The sequence below is a fragment of the Leishmania mexicana genome, chromosome 23 (genome assembly GCF_000234665.1).
Source record: "Leishmania mexicana MHOM/GT/2001/U1103 complete genome, chromosome 23".
Classification (NCBI taxonomy): Eukaryota; Euglenozoa; class Kinetoplastea; order Trypanosomatida; family Trypanosomatidae; genus Leishmania; species Leishmania mexicana.
This window is the reverse complement of record NC_018327.1, coordinates 683,563-708,234: the sequence shown is the minus strand read 5'-3', so window position 1 is coordinate 708,234 and position 24,672 is coordinate 683,563. Positions and strand designations below refer to the sequence as shown.

Here is a 24,672-nt window from a genome sequence, read left to right as displayed (position 1 = left end):
GGTACTGGATGCTGCTGCGTCGGGACCACCCGCGACAGCGAGCACATCGGTGCCATCCACATGACGGGCAGAGCGTCGGCGCGACTCGAACGCGTATCCCACATACCCGGCCCTCGCACTGCACCCGAGTCGTGGGTAGAGGGAAGCCTGAGTGCCACCCCGAGGGACGCCACCAGGTGGCAACCGGCATGATGAGCGAGCGGCTGTGATGACGACCGGCTCAGCGGGGGGTAGAGGTAGACGCTGAGGTCGCGTGCAGATGGCGGAGCCGGCGCATTGTTGCAACGCGCGTTACTGGCGCTGCCCCGCACCACGCGATGGGGTCTGTGACAGGGTCGGGGTGGTGGTGAAGCAGTGCCGAGCTCATGTTGCGCGGCCGAGGGTGGGCGTGCTGCAAGGGAGAAAAAAAAGAGAAAATAAATAAGCCGTGAAAAAGATTCTGGAGGTTGCCGCAGGCAACGCAATATGGCGCGCACACTCGCCTAAACGCACGCGTATGGGCATCGTCACCAGATCGCCTCACCGGCCCTCTCGATGGGTGCACGCCTGTTGGGCAAAGACGCAAGCACCCTCACCCCGCCTCCCTCCGCTCTCCACGCATCCGTATGAGGAGGAGAGCGGCGGTTGCAAGCGCGGGCCGTTGCTACTTGTCTCGGGACGTGTTGGCGAATGCATGGTCGCTCTCCCCTACACCTGTCACTCTTTGCGTGGGTAGTACCGTTCGCCGAAAATCGAGCTCCCGACGCGCACGGTGGTGGAGCCCATTCGAATCGCGTTTACATAGTCGCCACTCATCCCCATCGACAGTTCCAGGTCCTCCGGCGCCATCTGCACTGCCTGCGACACGTCTTGCCGGCACTTCGTGAGGCACTCGAAGTTTTCCGGCCGACTTGTGTAGTCAGGCATGCCGATCGTCATGAGTCCCTTCAACTGCAGCAGCGGACACTCATCAACGATGTACTTGGCGAGTGTCACAGTAGCCTCGCCAGGCTCCGTTCCGCTCTTCGTCTCTTCGCCGCTGGTGTTCACCTGAACGTACACCTCGAGTGGCCGGCCGCCACGGTACTTCCTGCACCCCTCGTTCACCTTGCTCGCCAGGTTCTCGGAGTCAATGGTCTGAATCACGCGCAGGTTGGGCACCCCCTCCAGGAGCTCCTTCACCTTGTTGCTCTGCAGATGACCAATGAAGTGCCACATCGTGTCCTCAGGCAGCTCCTTGGCCTTCTCGCCCAGCTCCTGCACGTAGTTCTCGCCGAACACGCGCTGGCCCAGGTTGTACAGGTTTAGAAGACATGCGGGCGACTTGGTCTTGCCCACCGCAATCAGCGTGACACGACGGTTTCCGCTCTCCTGCGCCACCGTGTCGCACACCGCTTTGTAGTTGAGTGCGAGAGTCTCGGCGGTAGGCTCCCTAGCGATATCGTAGCGGGACATGGCACGGCGCAGGAGCGGAGAGCGAGCGCGACACCGAAACGTGTTTGTTCTGCGCCCCCTTCTTGACCGCTGTGGGCAATGGCCGAGTGACGACACGACGAGCGAGACGAGCGGAGGAAAGGAGGGCGGGGACAGAGGAGCCGAAAGCAAAGGTGAGCGCAGCAATGCACGTGGCAGAGACAACGTCACACTGAGCAGCACCGGGCGAATAAGGGGAGATAAACCGAAAGAGGTTTGAGCGTGCGCGTGTATGTGTAGGGCAGCGTGCGCAAAAGCGCATCCGAGTGAGAGCTGCGAGAACAAGGAGCGGGCGAGAAGGCAGAGAAAGAGAGAGACAGGTATGGCGAAGGTGACAGTGCGGGAAAGGACGTGATGGCACCACACAGAGACAGGCATACCAATGCAGTGCCCGAACATATGTCTTCCATCGCAGTCGAGTCGAAGACCTCTGTGACGATATCTGCGCCATGGCTGATTCAACATGCTCGACGAGGTGAACCATTACGGTGTTCGAAGCAATAACGTGAAAGGCTCTCCTGAGCACACGCGAGCCCTAGTGTGCTGGCACATTCCTTCTCTGGTTTTCATAGTGGAGACTCTGTGTCACATGCACACAAACAGACACACGTGCTGACTCCCAGAGAAACTGCAAAGATGGCGGACAGGCTCAGGCGCCACGCCACCAGGATTTACTTTGATGAGGGGGTTCTCGGCTCATTTCAGCCATCCTTTTCGTCCTCCGTGCGCGTCCTCTTCGCTGACGGCTCCGCGTCACTCTCCGACTCCTCTTCGGTCTCACTGCCGGTGCTTCCGGAGGACCCCGTCTGCCTCACCTCGTCGTCACTCTCTTCATCGCTGCTGTCCTCGTACTCGTCGCTGTCCGTCTCGTCCGATTCTTTGACTACAACCTCGGTCCCGTCGCGCGTACGCGAGTTGAGGGCAGCCAGCTTCGGAAATGCCCCGAAAACGGAGGCGAAGTGCGCAGGGGTGTCAACATCGTTGTCTGCCACGTCCAGCACTTCCAGGTTCGGAAAGCTCTGCGCCAACCTGCTCACCTCCTCCAAGGAGGACACTTGATTGTTGGGCATGAGCAGACGAGCTAGCGACGGCACAGGCGGCGGTGGTGAGGCAACAGCAACGGCGTTGTCGCTAACATCCAGAAGGCGAAGTGCCTGAAGCTTGTTAAGGCCAAGGATGTCGAGACTCACGAGCTTCGGCTTCATGCAGATCAGCAGAAGGTGAGTGAGGTGAGTGTAGGGAGACCACAGCTCTGGGAGCACCGGCACGCCACTCAGAGAGAGCTGCGTTACCTCCTCAGCGGGGCGCCCTTCCACCTGTTTCTGAACCCGGAAGGCAGCCGTCTTCTTTAATATCTCCATGTGCTTGCCTGCGTGAGTCCGTGAAGCGCGACAACAAAACGGCTGCGCCTGTATGTCTATAGACGCGTATGGGAGGGTCAATGCAGACACAAGACGGCGACAATATATACCACGGTGGCTGTATGAGCTTGTGGGTCCGCCGCGACGCCCGTAGGGAGGGATGAGTTCAGCCGCACGCACACGCACACAGCAGTCGGAGAGCGAGAAAAGGGAGAGCGGGCAGGGCGACGGAGGGAAAGACAGGAGACTATCTAGCAGGCTGGAGGGAGAGACCGGTGGGGTCCTCTGCCGATGCCTCTCAGAAAACGGTGTGAGGCGCACGCGCGGCGTCGCTGCCGGTCAACCCAAAGACACTCACACGTGGTGGTAGGCGGAGGGGGCCACTGGCGCAGATGGAGACGAAGAAGTCAAGGAAAACCTTCGAAACGCGCCTGCCTTTTCTATGGCATGCCGCAGCTACGCAGCCTCGGTGACTTACGCCCACGGTGTGCCTCAGTGTCTGCGGCTACGTGCGAGAGGAATAGGGGAGAGCACATCACCTTTGAGCACCCGATAGGGAGGGCAAAAGTTGGTGTAACAGAGGGACGGCGTGTCTGTATGCGTGCGCTTGTGAAACACATGCAGAGGTGCCCGCACGGAGAGAGAGAAGTCTGGAAAGCACACGTGGTCAACACTACCCAAGCAGACAGATAGAGGAAACACGAGAGGCGGGCACCGCGCATCAGGGGAGCCGCCCCAGCACTACACAAAAGGCTGCAACGTGGCCATCACGGAATAGACGGGGGATGTGTGGGGAGGCGATGGCGTGCACGAGCAAAGAGACGTGAGCTGGTGGCCGCGAGATCGACGCACACGCAAAGGGCAAAACACGAAAAAAGAAAAGAGCGACGGGAAGCACCAAAGAGCAGAGGAGCGGCAGCTGCAGCAGCCACACCAGCCCTGCGTTGGAGCAGCTCTGTCCACACATATGTGGCACACAGGCCGCAGCACGCAACAAGGGGCAGTTCACTCGCAGCATACGTTGCTATGCCGTCGCTGCCCTTTCCAGCATCCACTCACGCGAAAGAAGGACCGTGGCCTTGGCAGAGATGGCGTCGGGGGACATGGACTTCCAGTCGACGCCTTCCACCGGCTCCGCAATGCGCACGTGACGCAGTTGCTCCAGAAAGACGATGTGCGGCAGTCCAGACGGCGAGCGAGTCTTCCCAAACTCGTGAAAGACACGCACCTCACGCATCCAAATTTCATGGTTGTCGACGCGCACAAAGTGGCGGAAGAGAACAAAGAAAGCGGAGCTCATGACGCGGTACTTGACGCTGCTCGTCACCATGCCGTGATCGTGCAGGTCGTCCTCCATCATGTCGAAATCGCCGTAGAAGAGAATCGGGAGGCTTGTGTCTTTCAAGATGTCCCAGTTGATTCCAAGTGCATCCGCGGCGTCTCTTGGGCGCTCCACGAGGCGCCCTCCCTCAGGGACGAGCCCGCAGAAGTTGTTGCGCCACGCCCAGTCCACCTTTGGGTCGTACTTCTCGAAGTGGAACGACTCCCAGCCCGCCGAAACTGGGATGCGGAGCTGCGGGTCTACCAGTGTCTTAAACTCCTCCGTCTGGTAGTACTCGGAAGCGCTGCACATGAGCGCCTCGACGCCGAAGTGCAGCCAGGGGTGCTCCCGATCAGCCTCTGGGCTCACCGAGAGCGTCTTGCCCTGGAAGGCAATCTCCGGCAGCGCCGAGATCCCGAGCGAGTCCTGCAGGTGCTTTGCCTCGTCCTGCGTCATGATGCGGTCGAGATTTGTGCGAGTGAACTGCCACCCGCCCACACATTTAGTGGTGACGTCCGGCTGCTTCATCTCCACCTTAAAGAAAGGAATGCGCGTCACAGCCGTGGTGGTTGCCGCTGTTGTGATGGTGGTCACGGGTGCAGCCTGCGGGGCCGCCTCGGCGTCGCCGTGCGGCTGCAACGCCTTCTCGCCACCGGCCAGTGCAGAGTAGCCAGGTAGCCCAAGCGCCGGGTTCACTGCCAGAGCTCGTGCCATGGGAAAGTCGAGGTGCTGCACGAGCACTGCAGCCATGCGCTCCAGGCCCTCCTTGTCCTCCACCGAAAAGTGGCCCAGCTCCGTGCTGTCCACGTCGATCACGGCGACGACGCTTCCATTCTCAATCAGCACAGGCACGGCAATCTCCGACTTCGACGCCGAGTCGCACGCGATGTGGCCGGGGAACTCGTGCACGTTCTGCACCACCAGCGACTCGCCGCTCTCCGCGACAGTGCCGCAGACGCCTTTTCCAACGGGAATCTCTGTGCAGGCGGGACGGCCTTGGAAGGGCCCGAGAGCGAGCAGCCCAGGTGCTTGAAAGAGGTAGAAGCCGAACCAGTTGACCTTGAGCTTCTCCAGCGCCGCTTCTGGGTTGCAGAACCGGTTCAGCTCGTAAAAGCAGAGTGCAGCGACGTTGCTGAGACCAATGACCAAGTTCGCCTGCGGAGTGAAGCGCTTGCTCATATCATGCACCAAAGCCTCCACCTGCTTCACCAGCCAGTCGTACAGTGCCCTCTTGGAGCTGAAGGCCGGCGCAGGGGTCGTTTCGAGCGTCATGATTGGTGTCAAGGAGAGGGGGTAAGGTCGGCGATGTGCCGCACCGATATGCGTCGGGTTCGAGTGCACAAGATGAGTATTACGCGCACGAGCTGATCGATAAGCACGACAGAGCTGTCTGCCGCCGAGCGTATGTCTGTGTCTGGGATGCACGCGCTAGCTATCCATCTACGCAGACGGGGTTTGTGGGCGTGCATGCGCGAGAGAGGGAGGGTCACGGAGATTCATAGTGGGGAGGGAAGAAAGACGATAAGAGGCGAGTCGGCAAGAGTGGGACCAAAGCACACGGAGGCGCCCGTGAAGAAAAATGAGGAGAGACAGGCACGCAAGACGACGGCAGTGACGAAGCGCGCGGCAGTACTGGCGAGTGGGACGATGGCATCATTGGTCGCTTTTGGCCCTCAGCGGGACTCGCTAAACGAGTGTCCGTCGTCGTCCCTCGATCGGAACCGACGACGTGGCAGCACGTAGACGCGCCTCTGCCGGCACCACCACCAGGTGCTCGCCAGCACCAAAAACGGAAAGAAAACAGCGGTGGGCGGGTGGCTGGAGAGGGAGGAGGTGTGCAGCGGCGCCACAGCGGTTGAGCAAGTTATGCGCGATGAGACCATGGAAATGACGGCTACAAGGGCAAACAATAATAAGAGACGACCGCGCGCATGTCATCGGTGGCGCTGGATGAAGTCTGTGTGATTGGGCCTGTGCGGAAGCGAACGCGTGCCGTGCAGCCGGTACCAACGGCGGGTTCTTTCATAGCGAGGTGGGGTGGGACAGATGGGGCGCAGTTCGCCGACGCTGGAGAGTCAGCTGGGGGTACACACGGAGACGGAAAGACGCGCGAAGAAGTGGAGGGAACGAAAAATGAGAAGGGAAGCGCTGCGGCCGCCGCGCCCGACAGAGCAGTGAAAGTCGTTGATGAGATCAGGGCGACATGAGAGATTTGCAACATCAATGAGAAAAAGAGTAGGAAGGCGAATGGGTGTGCGCGAGCCGTGGCACGACGAGGGAGAGGGAGAGGGAGATGCGGAAGCACCGAGTGGAACGCGCTGGAAAAGGGGGGGGGAGAAAATGACGAAGACAACGGAAAAGAAATGGAAAACGAACAAAATGAGAAAGAGATGAGGGCCGCGGGAGGAGGAGTAGACAGGAGGAGGAGGAGGAGGAGGAGGATGGTGGCGGTCCTCACGCCGATGGCGCACTCTCCCTGGCTGCTGCCGCCACCCATTGCCTGCCTCTTATCATCCATGCCAATAGGCGCAACATCCTCTGCCGCTTCAGGTGGACCTCTTTCGCTCGGTCCTTTGTTCTCGGCTCCGCACCGTACCGTGAGGGAGAGACGTCTGCCGCCGGTAACGTCGCGCACAAGAACACTGACACGAGGATAGATCCACATGCAGACACACGTCAGTGACAGCGGAAGCGCCGCTGTCTGGGGGGGAAGAGCCCCCGGCACCAGCCCACGCCCATGTGTCTCACAACCTGCAGCAGCATCTTCTACAGCTGGCTGCGTCTCTCGTAGAGAAGAACGACGGAATGGCAAACACAGAGCCTGCTCGTAGGCGGGGGAGGACGGGAAGAAAGCGTGATGTACTCCTCGTTGCGGTAAAAGCCTATTGCCTCACCCCCCCTCCACCAGCGCCACAGACAGCTTCCACGGCTCAAGTGGCAGGGAGGGGTCGAAAGCGGGAAAGAGGTGAGACAGCACTGCACAGCAAGGCGCGTCTGCTCTCGCTCTCACCGGTTCGCCAGGTCAGCGGATCCTCCCGCCACCGCCACCACCACAGCCGCTGCGCGTGCAGTGACTTAGTACCTTCGCTTTGCAGCAATCAGTTCAGCGATGGGGGAGTAGAAACGGGAGTTCCGACACTCCTCGGATATCTTGTCCTCCGGAATCGTGCGCAGGCAGCGGCGCACGGAGGTGGCGTAGTCGGCAGCGGGATAGACGCAGCTGCCTCGCTTTTCTGCATCTATGGTGCACGCGTGAAAGCCGATGACGTACTCCCTGCACAACTCGTTGCTGATCTTGTCCGCGTTCTTCATCATGCATCCCCATAAGTTCCTCGTTGAGGTGGAGCCGGTGCACACAAGAGAGAAGTCCTCGCTGCACTGCAACACTGGACTCATGCGAGGTCCCTCTATGTAAGCGGATGTGTTGAGCACCACTCCACATAGAAGGCAGACGAGCAGTACGGCAGGAGCCACGCCTGCCAGAAAGGTGTTCCGCCGCATCTTTAGTCCGAACGCGCGAGCCATGATGTAGACGTGTGTGAGACCCGCGAGAGCCTGCTGAGCGGCGTGTGAGCGTCTGCGCGTGTGTGCACCTGCGTTGACGGAGAGCACGTGTGGGAAACCGGTTGTCAGAAAGCGGATGCAGCTACTCTCGATTTGCTAGTTCACATAAAAGACAACGCCAGAGGTGGAAGGGAGGCGATGTGCGTACGCGTGTGTTGCCTTCTCGGATGCGTGGGCGCGCTTGCTGTACAAGTGTGTAAGGGAAGACGATATGTGCGTGTTTAGATGGGGGCCTCTGCTGCTCACAGTTGCTCTGAAGGGTCCCTCGCCATGCGCATGTGTGCAGTAAGAGGGAGAAAAGGGCGTGCACGTGAAGCAGGGCGGGAGTGGGTGGTTGGGTGATGCACATGTGCGCAGGCAGCGGGAAAAGGAATGCACACAAAAGGAGGAGGTGATGAAAACGCGCAGCAGTGATGTGAAGTGAGAGTCGGGGAGGGACGAAGATCGTTATGGAGGGTGCCGGATGTCCATACAGGCTGAGAGGCGTGTGCCACCACCAGCACCTCCCCCCCCCCTCACGATGGCAGATACCTTCCGGGGAAGGAAAACGCAAAAACGGAAACACGACGCTCCCTTTCGTGCTGTCTTTTCCTTCGTGTGCGGAAGCTGGTGGAAACGTCGCCACTGCTGAGCTGCGCCCTCCCGTGAGTGGGGGGAGGGGGCAGAGGTCTCTCGGTCTGATCGATTTAGAGCGCCGCGTGCACACACCGTCCACGTCAGTTCAGCAGCCCTCATCTTGCAACAATACACACGCGTGCGCGTGCTGCGCAACTGCAGAGGGCAAGGGAAGAAGTAGTCTACATACCCAGCAACATTGTTGTCGCTGTCAAGTACAGCCCGCCACCTACGCCGCAGAGTGCCACACCACCGCCCGAACCGTCACGGACGCCGCTTCTGCGCATCCGCCCCACGCACGGTCGATCACAGCACAACTACAACACGTAAAAAGATGAAAACAAGCCGAAAAAAGACACGTTCGGGAGCCGAATCGGCCACGTCATCCTCTTCCGCTTCCTCGCTGTCGTCCCGCCGAGTCACTCGGTGCTATACATCATCGTCTGGCAGCTGCGAGCACACACGCACGGCTGTCAAGACGACAGACAACAGCGAAACAGAAGCAAAAAAGAGACCGCCTAAAGCGCAGGCGGCGCGCGACGCAGAGTTCAAGCAAGGACACGTGTGTGCGCACGTGATCGGTGTCCCGGTTGTGTTGCATGGCTACTCTCCACTGTATCACGAAGACAGCGTCCCTCTTACCACCACCACCGCCACCACTCACCCAGTCCTTCACAGATACAGAGACAGCGGTGTACCCGGCTGTGGCCTCATGGGCGCCGTCATATCTGGAGTCGCTGATGTGCGTGAACAAGAGAATCGCGCATCGAGGAAAAAGAAAATACCAGCACGAAGACACACAAAAGGAGAAACTAAAATAGATGGAAGGGAGTCCGCGGCGGGGCGCCGCCTGTGCACACGTGGCCGAGGATGCTAAGAAGAGGGGAACGGACCAAAGAGCGGTGAACGCGACGGGGATGGGCAGGGTAGGCGCTGCACAGACTTCTGGGCAGACTTGGCGGAAGAGACGGCAGAGGAATGGTGTGACTACCAAGAAAGCGAGGAACCTATGTCGGGGGAGGGGGAGAGACAGAAAGCTGAACCTCCCTCGCCTAGCAGGATATCAAATCTTCGTCTTTCGCGCCCCACACACATACACACCTCTCACTAGCCTATCGCCGTCACATTCCTTCCCTCACTCACCCACGCCTCTGCGTATCCGCTCTCTCGCTGGCACACAAGTACAAGCAAACACATGGAACATACTCTGCGTGCGCTGCATCGTCGTGGCGCGAGCACGCCTCTAAAAGAGTTGATTTCGCTGTTTTTTCGGCAGCAGCGGCACGTCGCGGTAACGCGCTGGCTTTGCTGCTTCTAGGTTTGCCATCTCCTGCGCAATCCGGTCCTCGTACTTCTTCTCCAAAGCCTGCTCATCCGTCAGCTCAGTGCGCTTGGCCAGACGTGCTGCCTCCTTCTCCGCTATGCGCTGCTGAATCTGCCACTCGAGGTACTGCTGCGTTTCCTTCAAGAGCGCCATGCGCCGCTCTCGCTCTTCAGCGTCGATGTCACGCTCCTTCGACAAGGACTCGAGAAACTTTTCGTCCTCCAGCTTGCGCAGCATCGCGTCTTCCTTGGCCTTCTGACGCTTGTCCAGAATCTGCTGCCGGCGCGCGATGAGAATGTTGCGCAGCAGCGTGTCGCGCTTGGCCTGGTCGGCTTCCCATTGCGCCTCACGCTTTCGCCACTGCTTCTCGTTCTCTTCCGCCCACAGCTGGTCTAACGCGTGCTTGTCGTCCTTGCTCTGAGCCATCTTCTGGAGGTCTAACATATGCTGCCGTTCCGCCGCTATGCGCCGCTGCTTTTCAGCCCGCTGCTCCTGTTGCTCCGCCGCGAGGGAAGCGAGGATAGCGTCCAGCGCCTCCTTGTCTTCCTTCTTGAGCTGCTCGTACTCCTGCTGACGAGCACGCTTCAGCTCTTCGTTCATTAGCATCATCTCCTGCGCCAGCTGCCGGTTCTTCTCCCGCCGCTGCAGACGCTTGCGGGCCTCCTCTGCCTGCTCCTCGTGCAGCAGCCGGTAGAACTCCTCGGTGTCGCGACGCGCGTTCTCCTTTTCTATCTCCTTCCGCTGCCGGTTGCCCTCCACCTGCGCAGCGAGGTCTTCAACCATGCGCTTGTTGCGGTTGTACTGCATCTCAAGGTCGTGCTGCACTCGCTCCGTTGCCACCCGCTGCGCCTCCGTAGCCTGCTGAGCGTATAAGACATCCTCGGCAGCTTCCTGACGCCGACGCTCCGCGGCGGCGTCCATCTGCTCATACCGAGCATCCGCCACCTGCATCACCTTCAGTCGGCTCTCCGCCTGGCGCAGGCAGTCAATCTTTGCGCAGAACAGACGATCGTGGCGGGCGCAGTTGTCCAGCCGCTTCGCCTCCTCACGCTTGGCACGGAGCTCCTGCGCCTTTCGGATCAGCCTCTCGCGGCGCTGCGCGTCGGTCTCTGGCAGGCTTGTCATCATGGAAGTGTGCAGCTCGTTCTCGCGCGTGAGCAGCTCTGCTAAGCGACGGCGACGCGCGACGAGGACGTCGTTGTGTTGAGCCTGTATCACGTCCATGTACTGCAGCACGTCCTTCTGCTCTCGTCGCTCGTTGCCGCGCAACTCCCACTCGACCGTGCGCTCCTGGCGCTCCTGCACCGTCTTCTCCGCGTTGAACTTCTCCATGAAGCTCTCGCGCCGCTGGCGCGCCTCGATGGAGGACAGGCCAACATGACCGCGAGGCATGGAAGCGATGGCGAAGAAAATGTGAGGTGCGGAAGAGAAGGACGCTGATTGATAAACAGACACGGGAGTGAGAGCGGGCGTAGAGGAAGCGTATCCGATGGGCTGTGCGCGCGATGGGATGGACGCGAGTGACCAGCGACAGCAGCAAAGCACAAGCGTCAAAGATGAGATCACCCTCAGCGCTTAAGCGATGCGGGTGCAACGTCTGGTGGGGAGAAAGACAGGTGTGGGTGAGTGTGCTCGTGCGGGCAGTGGAGTCTTTTTTTGTCGCCTCGTTGGTTCCGTCGTGGGGTGGCCGAGGAGGTGGTGAATGCAGAGGCGAGGAAGCTTCGCAGAGAGTGAGCTCACGCAAGCACGCGAGCGGTGTGTAGAGAGATCTGGGGAACCACACTTGAGGCCAGCAGAGAGCGCGACGTGTGCAAAGATGCAAAAAGATGAAGAAGGGAGGAAGGCCAGAGAAAGGGTGACGGGAGAGCTGGCGTCACGACAGAGGAAGGAGCATGCGCAGTGCAGCCGTGTGGTGAGAGACGACGGAGAGCGAATGACGATACCGAAACACATACACATGCGACATGTGACGCGGTGGTGCTGATGCGGGGCCGACAACTGCGAAGCAAGTGTCCCGTGAGCACCGACGGTGTGCGCACACTTGACAGCTGCTGCGCGATATCATGTACGAGAGGTTGACGGTGTAGCAAGTAGAGACACACACACACACGGGGAGAGGGAGAGGGGGAGGGGGAGGGAGACCCGTGAACCATAAACGCGACATCGCCACTGATGGGCGAATGGCCCAAAGTGCGACGGCTAGTGAAGTGAGGGAGGGTGGGAGGGAGCGTCAGATGGACGGAGATGCGCAGCAGTGCACGCGCCGAGACATACCTGCACGCGGGACTCTGCACAACGCCGCACGTGCGTGTGTGGGCCGGAACAAGCGCACAACGACCCTTTCCATCCTTTCGCGTGGGGGCGGTGGTGGTGCGGAAGCGGATGCGTGCGCGACGCTCAACAGTGGGGGCGATGAACGGTAGCACGGTACGCACTGTCCGTTCCAGGACGGGAGAGAGGTGTAAGCAAGGCAACACGCGATGCGACCGCCTCCTTCCCCCCGTCGGAGGAAAAAGGGACGACACCACAACATTCACGCCAGCAGCCTGGGCTGCATTTCGTCGAGCTCTGCACCACTGCGTCAGGTGGAGGGGAGAGGAGAATGAGGGCGATGAGGTCGAAAGGTGTGCGCCTACCCTCCCCTCTTTCCCAGCGTTGCGCATGGCATCTGCCATAAATGATCCCCAAGACACGGAAAGCATCCAAGTAAGCGGTGCAAGCACGCCTGAGGGGCCACAAGATGCGCAAGACGCAGGTCCTCATCGCCCTTTCGCGCCATGTCGTACACAGAAACCACGGAAACGTACGCGGCCGGAAGAGACCGCGCAGGGAAAAGCGCACACGCAAGCACTTGGCAGCATGATGGATGAGACGGGGAGAGCCGTTGCACACCACAGACATCCGATGACTGCCTTAGTCACCACGTCCGAATCGCTATGAGGGCGTTTGTCCAGGCTCTTGATCATGTAGCACGCAATCACCTCCATCGCCGTGACCAGCGTACCGATCAGCGCCACTGACAGACACGTGAGAACGCAGACAGCCCACGAGCGCCGACAGCATGCGCCTTGGGTAACAGCAGAACGGCTTCATCCCTCTCATGGCCCTTCCACGCAGCGTCGGCCGTCGCCGTTACGGGCAGTGTCATCCATGCAGCCTCAACAGCGAGCGTCGCCGTGACAAGGATGGAGGTGAGTGGCAAGCGCCAGGAAAGGTGGTAAGTCGAAACAGGTCCGGGGGCGTTGTCGTGCACCGGAGATGCCGGACGATGCTGAAGCAGAGAGTTGGGGCTTCAGAGAAAGGGCAGAGGGGGCAGCTGAGTGTCTGCAGTGGCAGCGGAGAGTTGAATGGTCCCTGCTCCTTCCCCCTCTCCCTTCTTCGAAGCGAAAGAATAAGAGGAGGAGGGAGGGGGACGGCGAAGGGCGAGTAGAGTGCCAACGGGGCGGACAGCTGCAGGGGTGACACTCGAGTGCTCAGTCAACAGCGGCAAGTGCGCGCATCACAAGAAACGTCAAGCACAGGAGAGAGCAAGAGAAGAATGAGTGCGCCATCAAGCAAGATAGACGCACAGACTCACGCATGCATAGTCGAATGTCCACGATCGAGTGCCTGTGCATGGCAAGCGTCACTCGCCCAGGAGTCTGAGCGCGCAAGACGGCGAGACGCGGGCCTGGTCGAGTCGTCCCGCCACCATCGCAAGCACGTCAAGCGCAGAGAGGGAGAGATGGTGGAGAGCATGGCAACAAGAGCGAGAAGAACAAGCCATGACTCCCTTCAGCAGCAACGCATGCACACACACGCGCCGCGCGGTGCGATCGTGACCTGAGAGACGGCCGAAATCCAGTAAGGGGCGTTTGGAAGAAGCGTTTGGAGGAAGGGGGTAGTAGAGCTATGCAGAGAAATGAAAGCAGGAGCCTCGGTGGGGGGGGGCGCAAGGTCGTCTCAGGCGAGAAGTGAGTGTGAGGAGCTGCGGAACGGGGACCAAGCATGCGCTGAGGTAGTGGCGAAGTGAACGGAGGCCACGACACGCCTTTTGCGTGCTGCTTGTCCACCAAAGTCCACCGCACAGTGAGCCTACCAACGCAGACGCTGCACGCGGCCAAGGCAGTCTATAACACAGTCCACGCAAGTCCGCCAGCGCTCTATGTGAAGGCATCCCCCATCCTCCACGCGGGGTTCCTCCTGAAGGCCCGCAGAAGAGGAGGAGCAGTAGCGACACACAGATCAACAATTTCCCACCGCCAAGAACCAGGGAGGGCAGCTAGGCGCGGCGCTGACGACACCACACCAGCATCGCAAGGAAGACAGGCATCAGCACGCAGTCCAGATCAGGATGAGAATCATGTAGGCTTTGTCGTCGAGGTAGCACTAGTCATCATCGGGGTGCACTGAATTTGTGCAGTCGCCCAGTCGGTCGCAGAGCACGCCCCTGATAGCTGACAGTGGAGTGCTCAAAGTGAGAGAGACAGCCAAACACACACGCGCACCAGAGACGTCCCCTTGCCCGTCTGCTCCCCTCGAAGCGAGCCGTCGCCGCTGTGCTTCAGCCAAGGCAGAAGCACGTCCCTCTCGTCAGCAGGGGGATGTGGTGCACCGCGCCGGCACCTCCGGCGTTGCAGGGGCAGAGTCGGCGGCTCGCACCCCCGGTGTGGAGAGCTGACGTTTTGCGAGCGAGGAGAGCAGTTGCTGCTTGACTTGCCAACGTGTTACTTCAAGAAGAGCACGAGGAGAGAAGACGGGAGAGAAGGGTGCGGGACTGCGCACGCGGTGGAGAGAGCGCAGAGGAGGGGAGCTTAGGCCGGGCGAGGAGTATGTGATGCGCCTGCGCACGTCTACGAGTGAGTACGCGAGTTGTGCGTGCGCAGTGTCAGGAAGGGCACACAGACACACAAACAGTACAGGAGGGGAAAGGCAGCGATAGAGTGCATCGCCGAGTCGGAGGTGGTAGTGAGTGGTGGTGAGTGACGCATGATCTCGCAAGCACGTCTTGGATTGCGAAGCTTCGCATGCACATACGTCGTAGCGATGCCCGATGCTTCACCCATCGCCACCACCATACTGCGCATGCATGAAACTGCTGCCGTGGTTGTCCCATGAGAGGCTCCCCAGCTTCCCATCCGCTATTCCTGCTGTGCTCCCACCCCGCTCTACTCCAGAAAGCAAAGCGGTGACGGTGAGGACGAAGGGGCGATGACACGGTCATGGACGAAGAGGGAGAAGCCGTCGTGGCGGTGGACTAAGGGAAGGGGGGAGTGCACACCAACAACACCGTGTGGTAGCGTACACGAAGGCCGTCCTGGGAATGCGAGGATGTGTTCATGGCACCGTGTGCGCGTCGCGATCAGTGTTGGATTACCTTACAGTGTATTACGTGAGTGGGCCGGGCTAGGGGAGGTGAGGGCCGCTAGCGGCGCCTTGAATTGCAGCGCAGGTGCTATCGAGAACGTCTGTCCGTTAGCGTGTATGTGTGCGTGCGTTTGGAGGGCTCCGGTGTGGAGGAAAGAGTTGCCGGAGCACGCGCACCAGCACACACACGCAGTCAGCACCACGGCATCCGATGATTGCGTTGGTCACATCGCTTACGGCAGCAGCGGGCACCACCGCGGCACCACCTCTCCTGTGCTCCGGATCATCATGGCATCGCGACGGCCGGGTACGTGCTCCAGCTTCACCTTCGCTTGGCCTCCGTATTGCCCCTCGACAGCGGTTATGAAGCTCTCCACAACGCCGCAGCCCTCGCCAGTGGTGCTGAGCTGGTACTGGTGCACGTCGGACTGTGAGATGACCTCGGCGAGCACGACATCCCCCACTCCGAAGGCCAGCGACGGCGGAGGGGGCAGCAGCTGGTCTTTCGTAGGCTTGAACGGTCGGATGTCCTCCTGTCGCAGGACGCCCTTGAAGACGCCGCTGTTGCTGCCGCCGCCGGCCGCCGCAGAGAAGATGCTGCGATGGCTACACCAACTCCAGTTTACGGCAATGATCTCGCCAAAGGCAAAGAGGCGGTTCAGCCGAGTGATGCGGAGATGCACCGTGTCGCCCGGCCGCGGCCCGAGCACGGCTTGTCGCGGAGACGAGACTGCAGAGCCGTCCGAGGCGCCTGCGCCGCACGCCGTCACGTACTCTGCCCCGCCGGCGGAGGCGAGAGCGCAGGAGGCGAGGGCAAAGACAGACACAAGGCGCCCATCCCACTGTGCGACGCCGTGACGGGTGGCTATAATCGAGCGCTCCACCGCTGCCGACGGCGCCGACGAGGCTGGCGCACTTGGAGCTACGTATCGCTCTATGTACTGTACCACGCATCCCTCCCCCGGCACAACCTCCGCCTCCTCGGCAGCAGCGCCTTCGAGGGCATCGTTGGAGGTCGTCACAGCAGCAGGGGATGTGAAGATGGCGTCACCAGGTGCGACGCGAGCACCGGTGTGCAGGATGACTGGCATTCTCGTCTGCCGAAGCTAAGAGGTCCGCCTGTGCGCTACGCAGAGGAGCGTGTGTCTCATCCACGAGAAAGTCTTGGGGTGCAGCAAGTGCAGAAGAAAGGCGGCGGAGGGAGGGAGAGGGGGAGCGCAGCCCTGGTGAGACGCGGTTATGGGGACTGTAGATGCACGGGTGAGTATGACGGGCGCGTAAGAGCAGCACTGAGCAAGCAGAGACGGAAGAAGAGGGAGACAGAGGGAAGGGGGGTTGTGGCGACGTGAGAGAGGGACAAAGGCATGGAAAGTCAGTAGGGAAGGGGGCGCACCCCGAAGCAGCGCTGCTACGTCATCTGCGTGATGCATCCTGTCACCTCATCTTACGCGCCTCGATCACTACGGGGAGAAGCATGCAAGCACCGATACAGATGGTTGCGCACGCGCCTCCACGTGCATGGTTGTTCATGTGCCTGCCTATGTGCTTGCCACCTCTGCCCGTATGCGCATGTCTCCTGCCCTTGCTGGTATGAGATTAAACGGAAGCACAAGAAGACAGCAGCGATGAAGTGGAGGGGCTCCGTCGCCCCTTTCCCGATCTGCTCTGGGTGATGTCACCAACTCGTTGGGCATGGCCAGGTGGGCGAGGGCGAGGGAGGAGCCCACGTCTGCATTCCGCTCTGAAAGCATCGCTGCTTGTCTTTTCAATGCCTTCGGCGAACGTGCAGGGCCCGCCTTTACCTCATCCATCGTGTGTCTCACACACCGGTGGCGGGCACGGTGAGGGGCGGGTCACAGTGCGGGACAGACTTAAGCTCACAGACAAGGTAGCAAAAGCCGGTTCACATCCTCCCCGGCATAAGAGGCAGGAGATGAGAGATGTCATGCCCCACACAAGCACACACACACACATATGCCCGTGCGCCGCGGCCGGAAGCCGCCCGGAAGAAGCAACGGCGACCTCACCCCCCTCCCCTGCCTTGCATGAGGGCAACACACAGACACACACACACGCACACAGTGGCGCACTTAGAAGGAGAGGAAGCAGAGATCGGAGAGACGAAACGACGGCACATGTCGTGACGGGTATGCGGAAAGCACAACCCACCCACCCTCCCCACCCTCGGTGTAGGAGGAGGTGCATGTACACATGACCCTCCATCCCCCCTCCCTCCCCTCTCGCTTCACAAAGCCGAAATAGCGCATCGACTCTGTGGGCGCCCCCACCCCGCCGCGGCGAACCTTCGTTGTTTGCGAGTGCAGTGAGGTGCAGCTCATCTCACTTGGTGCGAGAGAGCGAGGGCGAAGAGGAGAGCAGGAGCGACACTCGTCATCAGCCACGACTCCTGGGTACGCCTACACCGTAGTACGTGCACCTGTGTGCGTCTCAGCACACTAGGACTTTCGACCCTCACGCGGCGACAGTATTCTTCACTGGTCGTGCAATGCGAGAAACGTGCGCGCCTCTGTCGAGAACGCGTCGAAGAGTTGCCACACCAGCCGCTATCGTGTCCCCAAGCGCACAGCAATGGCATCACTCTTCCATCAAGGTTGTGGCAGGAGTACCTGCTCAGACAAGCTCGACTCGGCATGCGGGGGTGAGGGCGTCCACTTCGCTCAGCTGGCCCTCCGCGTCGAAGACGCGCTCTGGATGCGCGCATAGGCAAAAGTAAAGCAGCTCCAGTGTGAAGATGCGGGGCTGGTACTCGGGCTGACGCACGCAGGCCGGCATCCAGTCCGGCATTTGAAAGAGCCCATGAGCGGTGACGGTGCTGCACTCAACAAGGATGTGCGTCGCCGACTGCAGCGTGTGTGCAGCGATGCTGCTAGACGGGCACACCCCTTCGACAATGCCCTCGGCGGTTGCACAGGTCTCGTCGTAAACGCACAAGCGCGCGCCGGGGTTCATCGGTGGTTCCGCCGTTATGTCCACCACAAACGCGGTGGCCTGTGTGCAGCCGCCAGCCAGCAACGCCGCCAGCACGCCCCGTGCAGCGGCGGCACGGCAAGTGATGAGAACAACTCGCCAGTTGCTGAAGATTGGAACGGCACGTGGCGCGTGTGCGATGATTCGCTGAGGGCTCATGTCGTACTCTTGAACGCGGTTCGCTAGCCAGTAGCCACGACGCTGCGAATCGAAGACAAAGCGCGGCGGCACAATGTACGCGGCAGCAGCGCAGGCGCCAAGGTACTTCTCCGTCCTCTCTGTGATGCCCTCCGCCACCACAAGGTAGCGGCACGCGCGGCTGTAGCCGGAGCTCTGGTCCACCACCCCGCCAAGCTGCGCAATGGCTTCCATCAACTGAGCTTTCAGGTACTTGACAGAGTTGCTAATCTGAAAAACAAACTGCTGAGGCACACTTACGTCAGCAGTGGAGGCCGGAGCGGCCGCATCATCGACTCTCGCAACGCCCTCGTGCGGACACAGCACCGGGGTGGCGCGCGCGGAGTCGGATGGGGTAGCGGAGCGGTGCGACGATGAAAAGTTCTGCGTGATGCCCACGTGCTGTGACTCGACGGCCAACTGTGAGGGAGTGACGGCGTCTGCATCTGCCGCTGCATCGTACACCTCTGCAGGGCTCATTACGTCAGCAACGGCGCTGGTTCGCAGCCACGCGGCGCCAGTGATGCGAGCGCGCGAAGACTGGCTGGAGAGAACCGCTCCCGTATTCGACAGAGCGTCGGACTCATGCGCTGACATGGCAACACCCTCTGGCGCTGATGCAGATGTGGAGAGCGCAGATGAGTTCACAGTGCCGCCAGAGCGATGGCGCTTCCGCTGACTCGATGTTTGGCGTCCGTCTCGGTGCAGCGCTGACCGCTCAACGACGAGCGCCTGACTGCCTGGCGCGTCGCGTTCCGCTGCAGCGGTGGTGAATGGCGATGACCACACCGGCTCGGCATCGGTCATGAGGGAAAAATCCGCCTCGAGTGACACAAAGAGCTCCTCGAGAGCAGCCGTGCACTTGCCGCCGCCGTCGGCCATGAGCGCCAGATCCTCATCGCCCTCCGCCGCGTCGCACCCCAGCGATGACGCGTCCGCAGTGGAGGACATGCCGTCGCCGCGGCTCTCCATGTGGGCGAGCACCGCTCGATCACTGGTGACGACCAAGCCAGGGTGGACCGGGAAGCTGCCTAGGTCATGATGCGGCACTACAAGGCACAAGCAGCCGAGGCGCACGGCCACGTCCACTTCCGCCTCCGGGCTTGCCGTGCAGCCGAGTACGACAGCGTGAACGTGAAAACGACGCTGCACTGCGTACAGCACGGCGGCAAGGCCCTGCTGACCGGCGACGCCGTGTTTCTGGAACGTCGAGGACAGCGCGAAGAGTCGTAGTCGGGGCATATTCTGGCGTGCGGCCCCTTGCATCTTCGATGAAGCTACCCCTGCCTGTGTGCGAGGAGATCTGGCGGCGTGCAGCACAGCCCACAATGCTGCCGAAGAGGGGCCAGACATGCCGTTCTCGTGCGGTGGAGAAGAGAACGGTGTCGTCTGTGTTTGAGGCAGCAGCCCGCTGGCGACGCCGTCCGTGTGCGTGGAGTGACAACCGCTTGCGTGAGCCTTGGCAGGACGCGCAAGCTGGTAGCGGAGCTGTGTAATTTGCCGGCGCAGTTCCCGTTGCTCCTCACCAAGGTGCGAGCTGTCAGCCCCGCCACAGCTGCTGGTGTCAATGTCATCTAGCATCGTTGAGTGGGGCGTTGGCAAGGACGATGGGGCTGACGCGTTCCCAGCGACAAGCCGTTCTACTTCGTCCACGAGACGCAACACGCTCTCGCGCTGATGCACGTATAGATTTATGAAGAGAAATTGATGAAGTACCTCGACACGTCGCAGCAGCTGCGTGAATCCTTGCGCGGTGGACTGCGGCGACAATGATAATGGCGACGTCGCCCCTGACGACGCATCCTTCAAAGCTGCGCTGTCGACTACACCGGGCGCAGACGACGCCGCCAAGGAAGCAGCCAAGGTGCAGCAGGCCTGATCCAAAGAGGTGAAGGCCTGATGCGCTGCCTTCTGGTGCTGCAGCAGGTGCTGGTGCAGCGTGAGCAGCATTGTGGCTTGCTCCCTCAAGGCATCTTTGTGCCGCCCTGTCTCATCACCACAGGTTGACGAAGTCATGGTCTGAAGTGCCTGGCGAAGGCGCGCGACGTCGAGAGCGGGGTCCGCGCCAGTTTTTCGCCTGTCGCACACAAGCAAGCGGAGAGGTAGGGGGGTTGAGTGCCAGAGGAGGGTGCGTGAATCGAAGGCACTACACAGTTGCAGACACACTGGCCGCTTGTTCGGACTCCATGTCGTGCCCTCCTCCACCCTTTCGCTGGCTGACGAGGGGCTTCGCAACGCAGCAGCGCTTCCCTGATTATCTGCGGTGCGACTCTATGTGAACCTCTCGGGGCGGTCTATGGAGGGGTGGCCCCGTGTGAAGTATTCGCCCACCGCGTTGATGCGAGTGGCAGAGAGCGAAAACCGAGCGGGTGACCTGAAGTGCGTGCGCAGGCACAGAGGGATGGAGAGTGGTGGTGGTGGTGGCGGTGGTGGGTCGACTCGACAAGGAGAACCAAGGGCAGGCAGCATGAGCGTAACAGAGCAGCTAGCGTCTCTACCTCCTGCGCGCGCTGCGTGAAGGGCAGGACGAGAGTGTCGTGTGTGTGTGTGTGTGTGTGTGTGTGTGTGTGTGTGTGTGTGTGTGTGTGTGTGTGTGTGTGTGTGGTGGAGGCAGAGGAATAAAGCGCTAGGAATGTGAGGTAAGCCGCAGTACGCCCCGTGCGTGAAGAGAAGGGGTGGAAGTCGGGGCATTGGTGGAGTCCACCCGCCACACCACCCCCGCTAACAACAGCAGCAACACCACACCCGCCGTGCCAATGCATGCGAGGATGAGTGCTGAAGCCGCACTGCCTCACGTGGTGGCTGTGTCCGAGAACCGAGTGGAGGGTCTTCTCTCTCTTGTGCGTCGACACGGCTCCCGAGCCTGGAGAGAGGGAGAAGAGTCGTCCACGCACGCACTCGAAGCGCTCACCATCACTTGCTTCGTTGTACAGTCACAGTGGCAACGAACAGCAAGACGTTTCACACACGCCCAAACGGAGAGAGACGAATACAAAGCTACGAAAGAGGTGGCAGGGAGGGGAGGCACCACATCCACAGCAGCAATGGCCATTTCACGAGGGAAAGCACGCGGCTTCAGGAGTAGACTGCAACACCCGCGCATGAGTGGTTGTATCTGCGACAGCGTCGTCAGCGCCAACAGGCGCCCATGTGTGTATCTAAGCACCTGCGCACACGTGCCCCCGTCATCAAGCGCATGAATGCACGGACACAATAGGTAGCACAGAGTGTGTGTGGGGGGTGCAGGGGGGGGGGGACGGCGAGAGACGCGGTGAGCAGCGGCGCACGACGGCGCCACAGGTGTGCGTCGTGTGTAGGCGCGCTTGCACAATGTGCGCCGTCTCGGTCCCACGTGCGTTGGCTCCTCCCCGTCCCCCCCCACACACACACACTCTTCGAGTTCTTCTCTTGAGAGTGGGGCCTCCGCTTCATCCATCTACTGTTTTAGCTTGCTGGGCAACCACGACAACGACGGCGCCACCGATGTGATGGGTTCGTCAGTGACCTCCGTCGATGTGGACGACGAGTTGCGATGATTCTTCGAGACGCTGACGTAGATGGCCACGAAAATCAGAAAGAAAAGAACGATGATGATGGATATGAGAATGAGCTTGTGCTTGATCATCATCTTCTGCATGCCGCTGATGATCTTGCGTGCATCCGACACCTCCTGGTCGACCGCGATCGTCGTTTCCTGAATGTGCTGCATCGTCTCTGTCTGGTAGCGCAGGCTCGTGAGGGCCTCGTTGCCCACCGCCTCCGTGTCGTTCAGGAGACGCTCTGCCTGCAGTAGCTTGCCAGAGGCGTCCTTGAACTTCGCCGTGTTGTCCAGCATCACCATTCGGTGCACTTTGGTCTCGTCATCAAGGTCGCCTGAAGCTTTCGCTTCGTTGGCGCCACTCGCCCCTGCCTTTCGCCTTTCGATGTCACCAAGCAGGTCCAGTCGATCAGCGGCGCTAGCGTCCGCCTTGAGGCGTGCAATGCTCTCCTCCAAAGCGCGCAGGTTCGTGCGGTACTCGGCAATGCGCTCCTTAGCCGTCTGCCTGTGCGCCGCGGGGAGATCATTCGCCTCGTACTCCATGCTGTTCACCAGTTCCCGCACCTGCGCCAAAACAGTTGTCAAGTGAGCACCGCGCTGCACACGGCTTCCGGGGCCGGTGGCAGGGGGCGCCTTGTACCCGGTCGCCTTGCGGTCGCACGAGTGGCGCAGCGCCTCCGACTCATCTCGAATGGTCCTCACACCGTCGCGGTACTCCTCCTCGTATGTTTGAAACAAGGTTGTCATGGCTGCCACGGCTGCGCTGTGCGTGTGCCGGTGTTGCAGGAGTAAAGGCAAGCGCACGAGAGAAGTGAGGGGCGGAGAAGGGAAGATTGGGGAGTCGGGGGAGGGATGGGCGAGAGAGATCTCTCTTGGGTGTGCGCTGCACAAGTCAAAGAGGCGCAGCAGGTCCCCCCAGAGCACGGCAAGAGCGTCGGGAACGGACGCACAAATCAACGAGTGGAGGGTGCGCGCGCCGAGCGGGAGGGAGAGCGTGACGGCAGTGCCCAGCGCAAGACGGAGGACGATGTAAAGCAGACCCACTCACCCACACACACACCTAGAGAAATAGAAGAGGAGGGGGAGTGAACGCAGCCGGCAGCTCGGAAGGAGAGAGGCGCAGACTTCACGGACGAACAAGCAGGAGGGCGAGGAAGTCGTCCTCCACGTCGCCTTTCCTCACCAGCTATTCACTTCTTCTTACTCGACGCACTGTGTCCTCGGTGATTCTGAGAAGTTGATGCGCGCTCATCATCCACCGCGTTGCGGAGAGCTAAGGCAGCAGGGGAGATGTGGAAAGGGCTGCTATGGAGGTCGGGCCATCCGCTGCTGAGACGGCCGCTACGCTGCATCCGTGCTCGATGAGGAAACACACGTGAGTGCGGGCTGCAGAAGCGCACAGCGTCACAACAGACACGAGGACGCGCAAGCGATCTCTCATGATACCCCGATGCACATGTGTGAATGCTGTCGAGGCTCGGCTCGAGCTCTCGCTCGTGACTTCTCGTTTTCTCCATCTCCGCCATCAGTGGTGCAGGCCAGCTTTGACGGCCGCGCCATCGGCTTGCGGCTGCCGCCCTGCACGGCGCGTCAGTGATCAGAGAGAAGCTTTGCGGGGAGGAGGAGCACACAGAGGGGGTACAGTAATTCGGAAAAGAACGTGTGCCACTGTACCGACAATACAAAATACGTAGCAAGGCAAGGAAGAGCAACACCAACGCAAGAGGCAATGGAGGAAGCGCGCGCACGCGCAGGGATACGTAGGCGCACAGCCGGCACACGCCCAGTCACGCAATCTCTCCTTTGCCCCATCAGTGACGGTAGACGAGGAGGAAGATGAAGCCGACTAGTAAAAGGATGATGCCAAGGAGCCACATCTTGTGCTTGATGGCGGTGCGCTGCATTTGGTTGATAAGCACCCGCGCTCGCGATATCTCGGCGTCGACGTCGTTGGTGATTTCGTGCACGTGTGCAATCTGCTCCGTCTGCGTGCGGAGCGTGTTGAGGGACTCGCGGCCGAGATTGTTTGTCTGCGCGAGGTACGCCTCTGCCTTGCGCAGCGTGCTGGTGCCGCCTTGTAGCTTCTCGGTCGTTTGAAGGGCCAAGAGGCGATGCGCCTGGGTGTCGGCGTCCGCCTCGGCCATGAAGGCGTCGCCTGTGCCGCCAGCAGTAGGGGAGCCGCAAAACCGAAGCAAGTCCGTCCTGTCCGCCGCATTGCACGACTGCCGCAAGTGCGCCACCTCTCGATCTAGGCCGTTGCATATCTTGCGAAACGCCTCTACCTTCTGCTTCGCCACCGCTCCCTCTGAGGGCGAAAGGTCTGTCACCTCGTACATCATACTGGTGAGCAGGTCCTTTGCGTGAGAGAGGCTTTGCTGCACAACCTGCAGCTGCTGCGCCCGGCTGAGGGGGCCGGTGGCAGGCGGTGGGTGATAAATGCGTGTTGGGTCCTTCTCAGGCGCGGACTGTGCGTCAATGTTTGCCTGCAGTTTGGAGCACCCCTCGCGGAGGCCCCGCACAGTGTCGTTGAAGTCCTCCTCATAGGAGTTGAAGAGGCCCGACATCGTTCGCCTGCTCTTGTAGATCGCTTGCGTGTCAGTGCGTGAGTCGCGCTCGCAACACAGGAGCTCCTTCAGCACGACGGGCACACACGCACACGAGAAGAGAGAGATGGGTGAGTGGGTGGGACGAGTGGCAGAGAGAGGGGCGTACGAGGGCATCTCCCTCCGTGTGCATACGTGCACTTGTACGAGACTGCTCCTGGGCGCCACCATATACGGAAAGGCAGACCCTCATCGCGCGAGAGACGTCACGGCCGGCCGCTCCACTGTCGCGCTGTCACCGCACCGCAGAGGCACCAGGAGATCAGCCGCACCTCGAGTGGCACACAGAGAGGAGAGAGCAATGCCTTACCATGGACGATGCCCGGTGAAGACAGAGGGCGACACGCTGTCGGTGAGATGAGAATAGTTCTGGCAAACTTCTC

General features: G+C 60.7%; 9 protein-coding genes across 9 annotated transcripts; all 9 read right to left on the bottom strand.

The window, feature by feature from the left end:
• Positions 1–696: 696 nt before the first annotated feature.
• On the bottom strand, positions 697–1,434 carry LMXM_23_1480 (conserved hypothetical protein; the record flags this gene model as incomplete). The annotated part of the gene is made up of 1 exon (XM_003875753.1): positions 697–1,434. One exon carries the CDS (start codon positions 1,432–1,434, stop codon positions 697–699), a length of 738 nt encoding a protein of 245 aa, XP_003875802.1.
• A 719-nt stretch (positions 1,435–2,153) lies between these two features.
• On the bottom strand, positions 2,154–2,813 carry LMXM_23_1470 (conserved hypothetical protein; the record flags this gene model as incomplete). The annotated part of the gene is made up of 1 exon (XM_003875752.1): positions 2,154–2,813. One exon carries the CDS (start codon positions 2,811–2,813, stop codon positions 2,154–2,156), a length of 660 nt encoding a protein of 219 aa, XP_003875801.1.
• Positions 2,814–3,837: 1,024 nt separating this feature from the next.
• LMXM_23_1460 (conserved hypothetical protein) lies at positions 3,838–5,406 on the bottom strand (the record flags this gene model as incomplete). Its single annotated transcript, XM_003875751.1, has 1 exon — positions 3,838–5,406. One exon carries the CDS (start codon positions 5,404–5,406, stop codon positions 3,838–3,840), a length of 1,569 nt encoding a protein of 522 aa, XP_003875800.1.
• A 4,150-nt stretch (positions 5,407–9,556) lies between these two features.
• On the bottom strand, positions 9,557–11,029 carry LMXM_23_1450 (conserved hypothetical protein; the record flags this gene model as incomplete). The annotated part of the gene is made up of 1 exon (XM_003875750.1): positions 9,557–11,029. One exon carries the CDS (start codon positions 11,027–11,029, stop codon positions 9,557–9,559), a length of 1,473 nt encoding a protein of 490 aa, XP_003875799.1.
• A 344-nt stretch (positions 11,030–11,373) lies between these two features.
• Positions 11,374–12,339, bottom strand: LMXM_23_1445 (conserved hypothetical protein; the record flags this gene model as incomplete). Its single annotated transcript, XM_003875749.1, has 1 exon — positions 11,374–12,339. One exon carries the CDS (start codon positions 12,337–12,339, stop codon positions 11,374–11,376), a length of 966 nt encoding a protein of 321 aa, XP_003875798.1.
• Positions 12,340–15,216: 2,877 nt separating this feature from the next.
• LMXM_23_1770 (putative Csl4p homologue) lies at positions 15,217–16,074 on the bottom strand (the record flags this gene model as incomplete). Its single annotated transcript, XM_003875748.1, has 1 exon — positions 15,217–16,074. The coding sequence occupies one exon, from the start codon at positions 16,072–16,074 to the stop codon at positions 15,217–15,219; it is 858 nt and encodes a 285-aa protein (XP_003875797.1).
• A 1,540-nt stretch (positions 16,075–17,614) lies between these two features.
• LMXM_23_1760 (conserved hypothetical protein) lies at positions 17,615–20,164 on the bottom strand (the record flags this gene model as incomplete). The annotated part of the gene is made up of 1 exon (XM_003875747.1): positions 17,615–20,164. The coding sequence occupies one exon, from the start codon at positions 20,162–20,164 to the stop codon at positions 17,615–17,617; it is 2,550 nt and encodes an 849-aa protein (XP_003875796.1).
• A 1,420-nt stretch (positions 20,165–21,584) lies between these two features.
• LMXM_23_1750 (conserved hypothetical protein) lies at positions 21,585–22,433 on the bottom strand (the record flags this gene model as incomplete). Its single annotated transcript, XM_003875746.1, has 1 exon — positions 21,585–22,433. One exon carries the CDS (start codon positions 22,431–22,433, stop codon positions 21,585–21,587), a length of 849 nt encoding a protein of 282 aa, XP_003875795.1.
• A 1,064-nt stretch (positions 22,434–23,497) lies between these two features.
• On the bottom strand, positions 23,498–24,250 carry LMXM_23_1740 (conserved hypothetical protein; the record flags this gene model as incomplete). The annotated part of the gene is made up of 1 exon (XM_003875745.1): positions 23,498–24,250. The coding sequence occupies one exon, from the start codon at positions 24,248–24,250 to the stop codon at positions 23,498–23,500; it is 753 nt and encodes a 250-aa protein (XP_003875794.1).
• Positions 24,251–24,672: the final 422 nt, after the last annotated feature.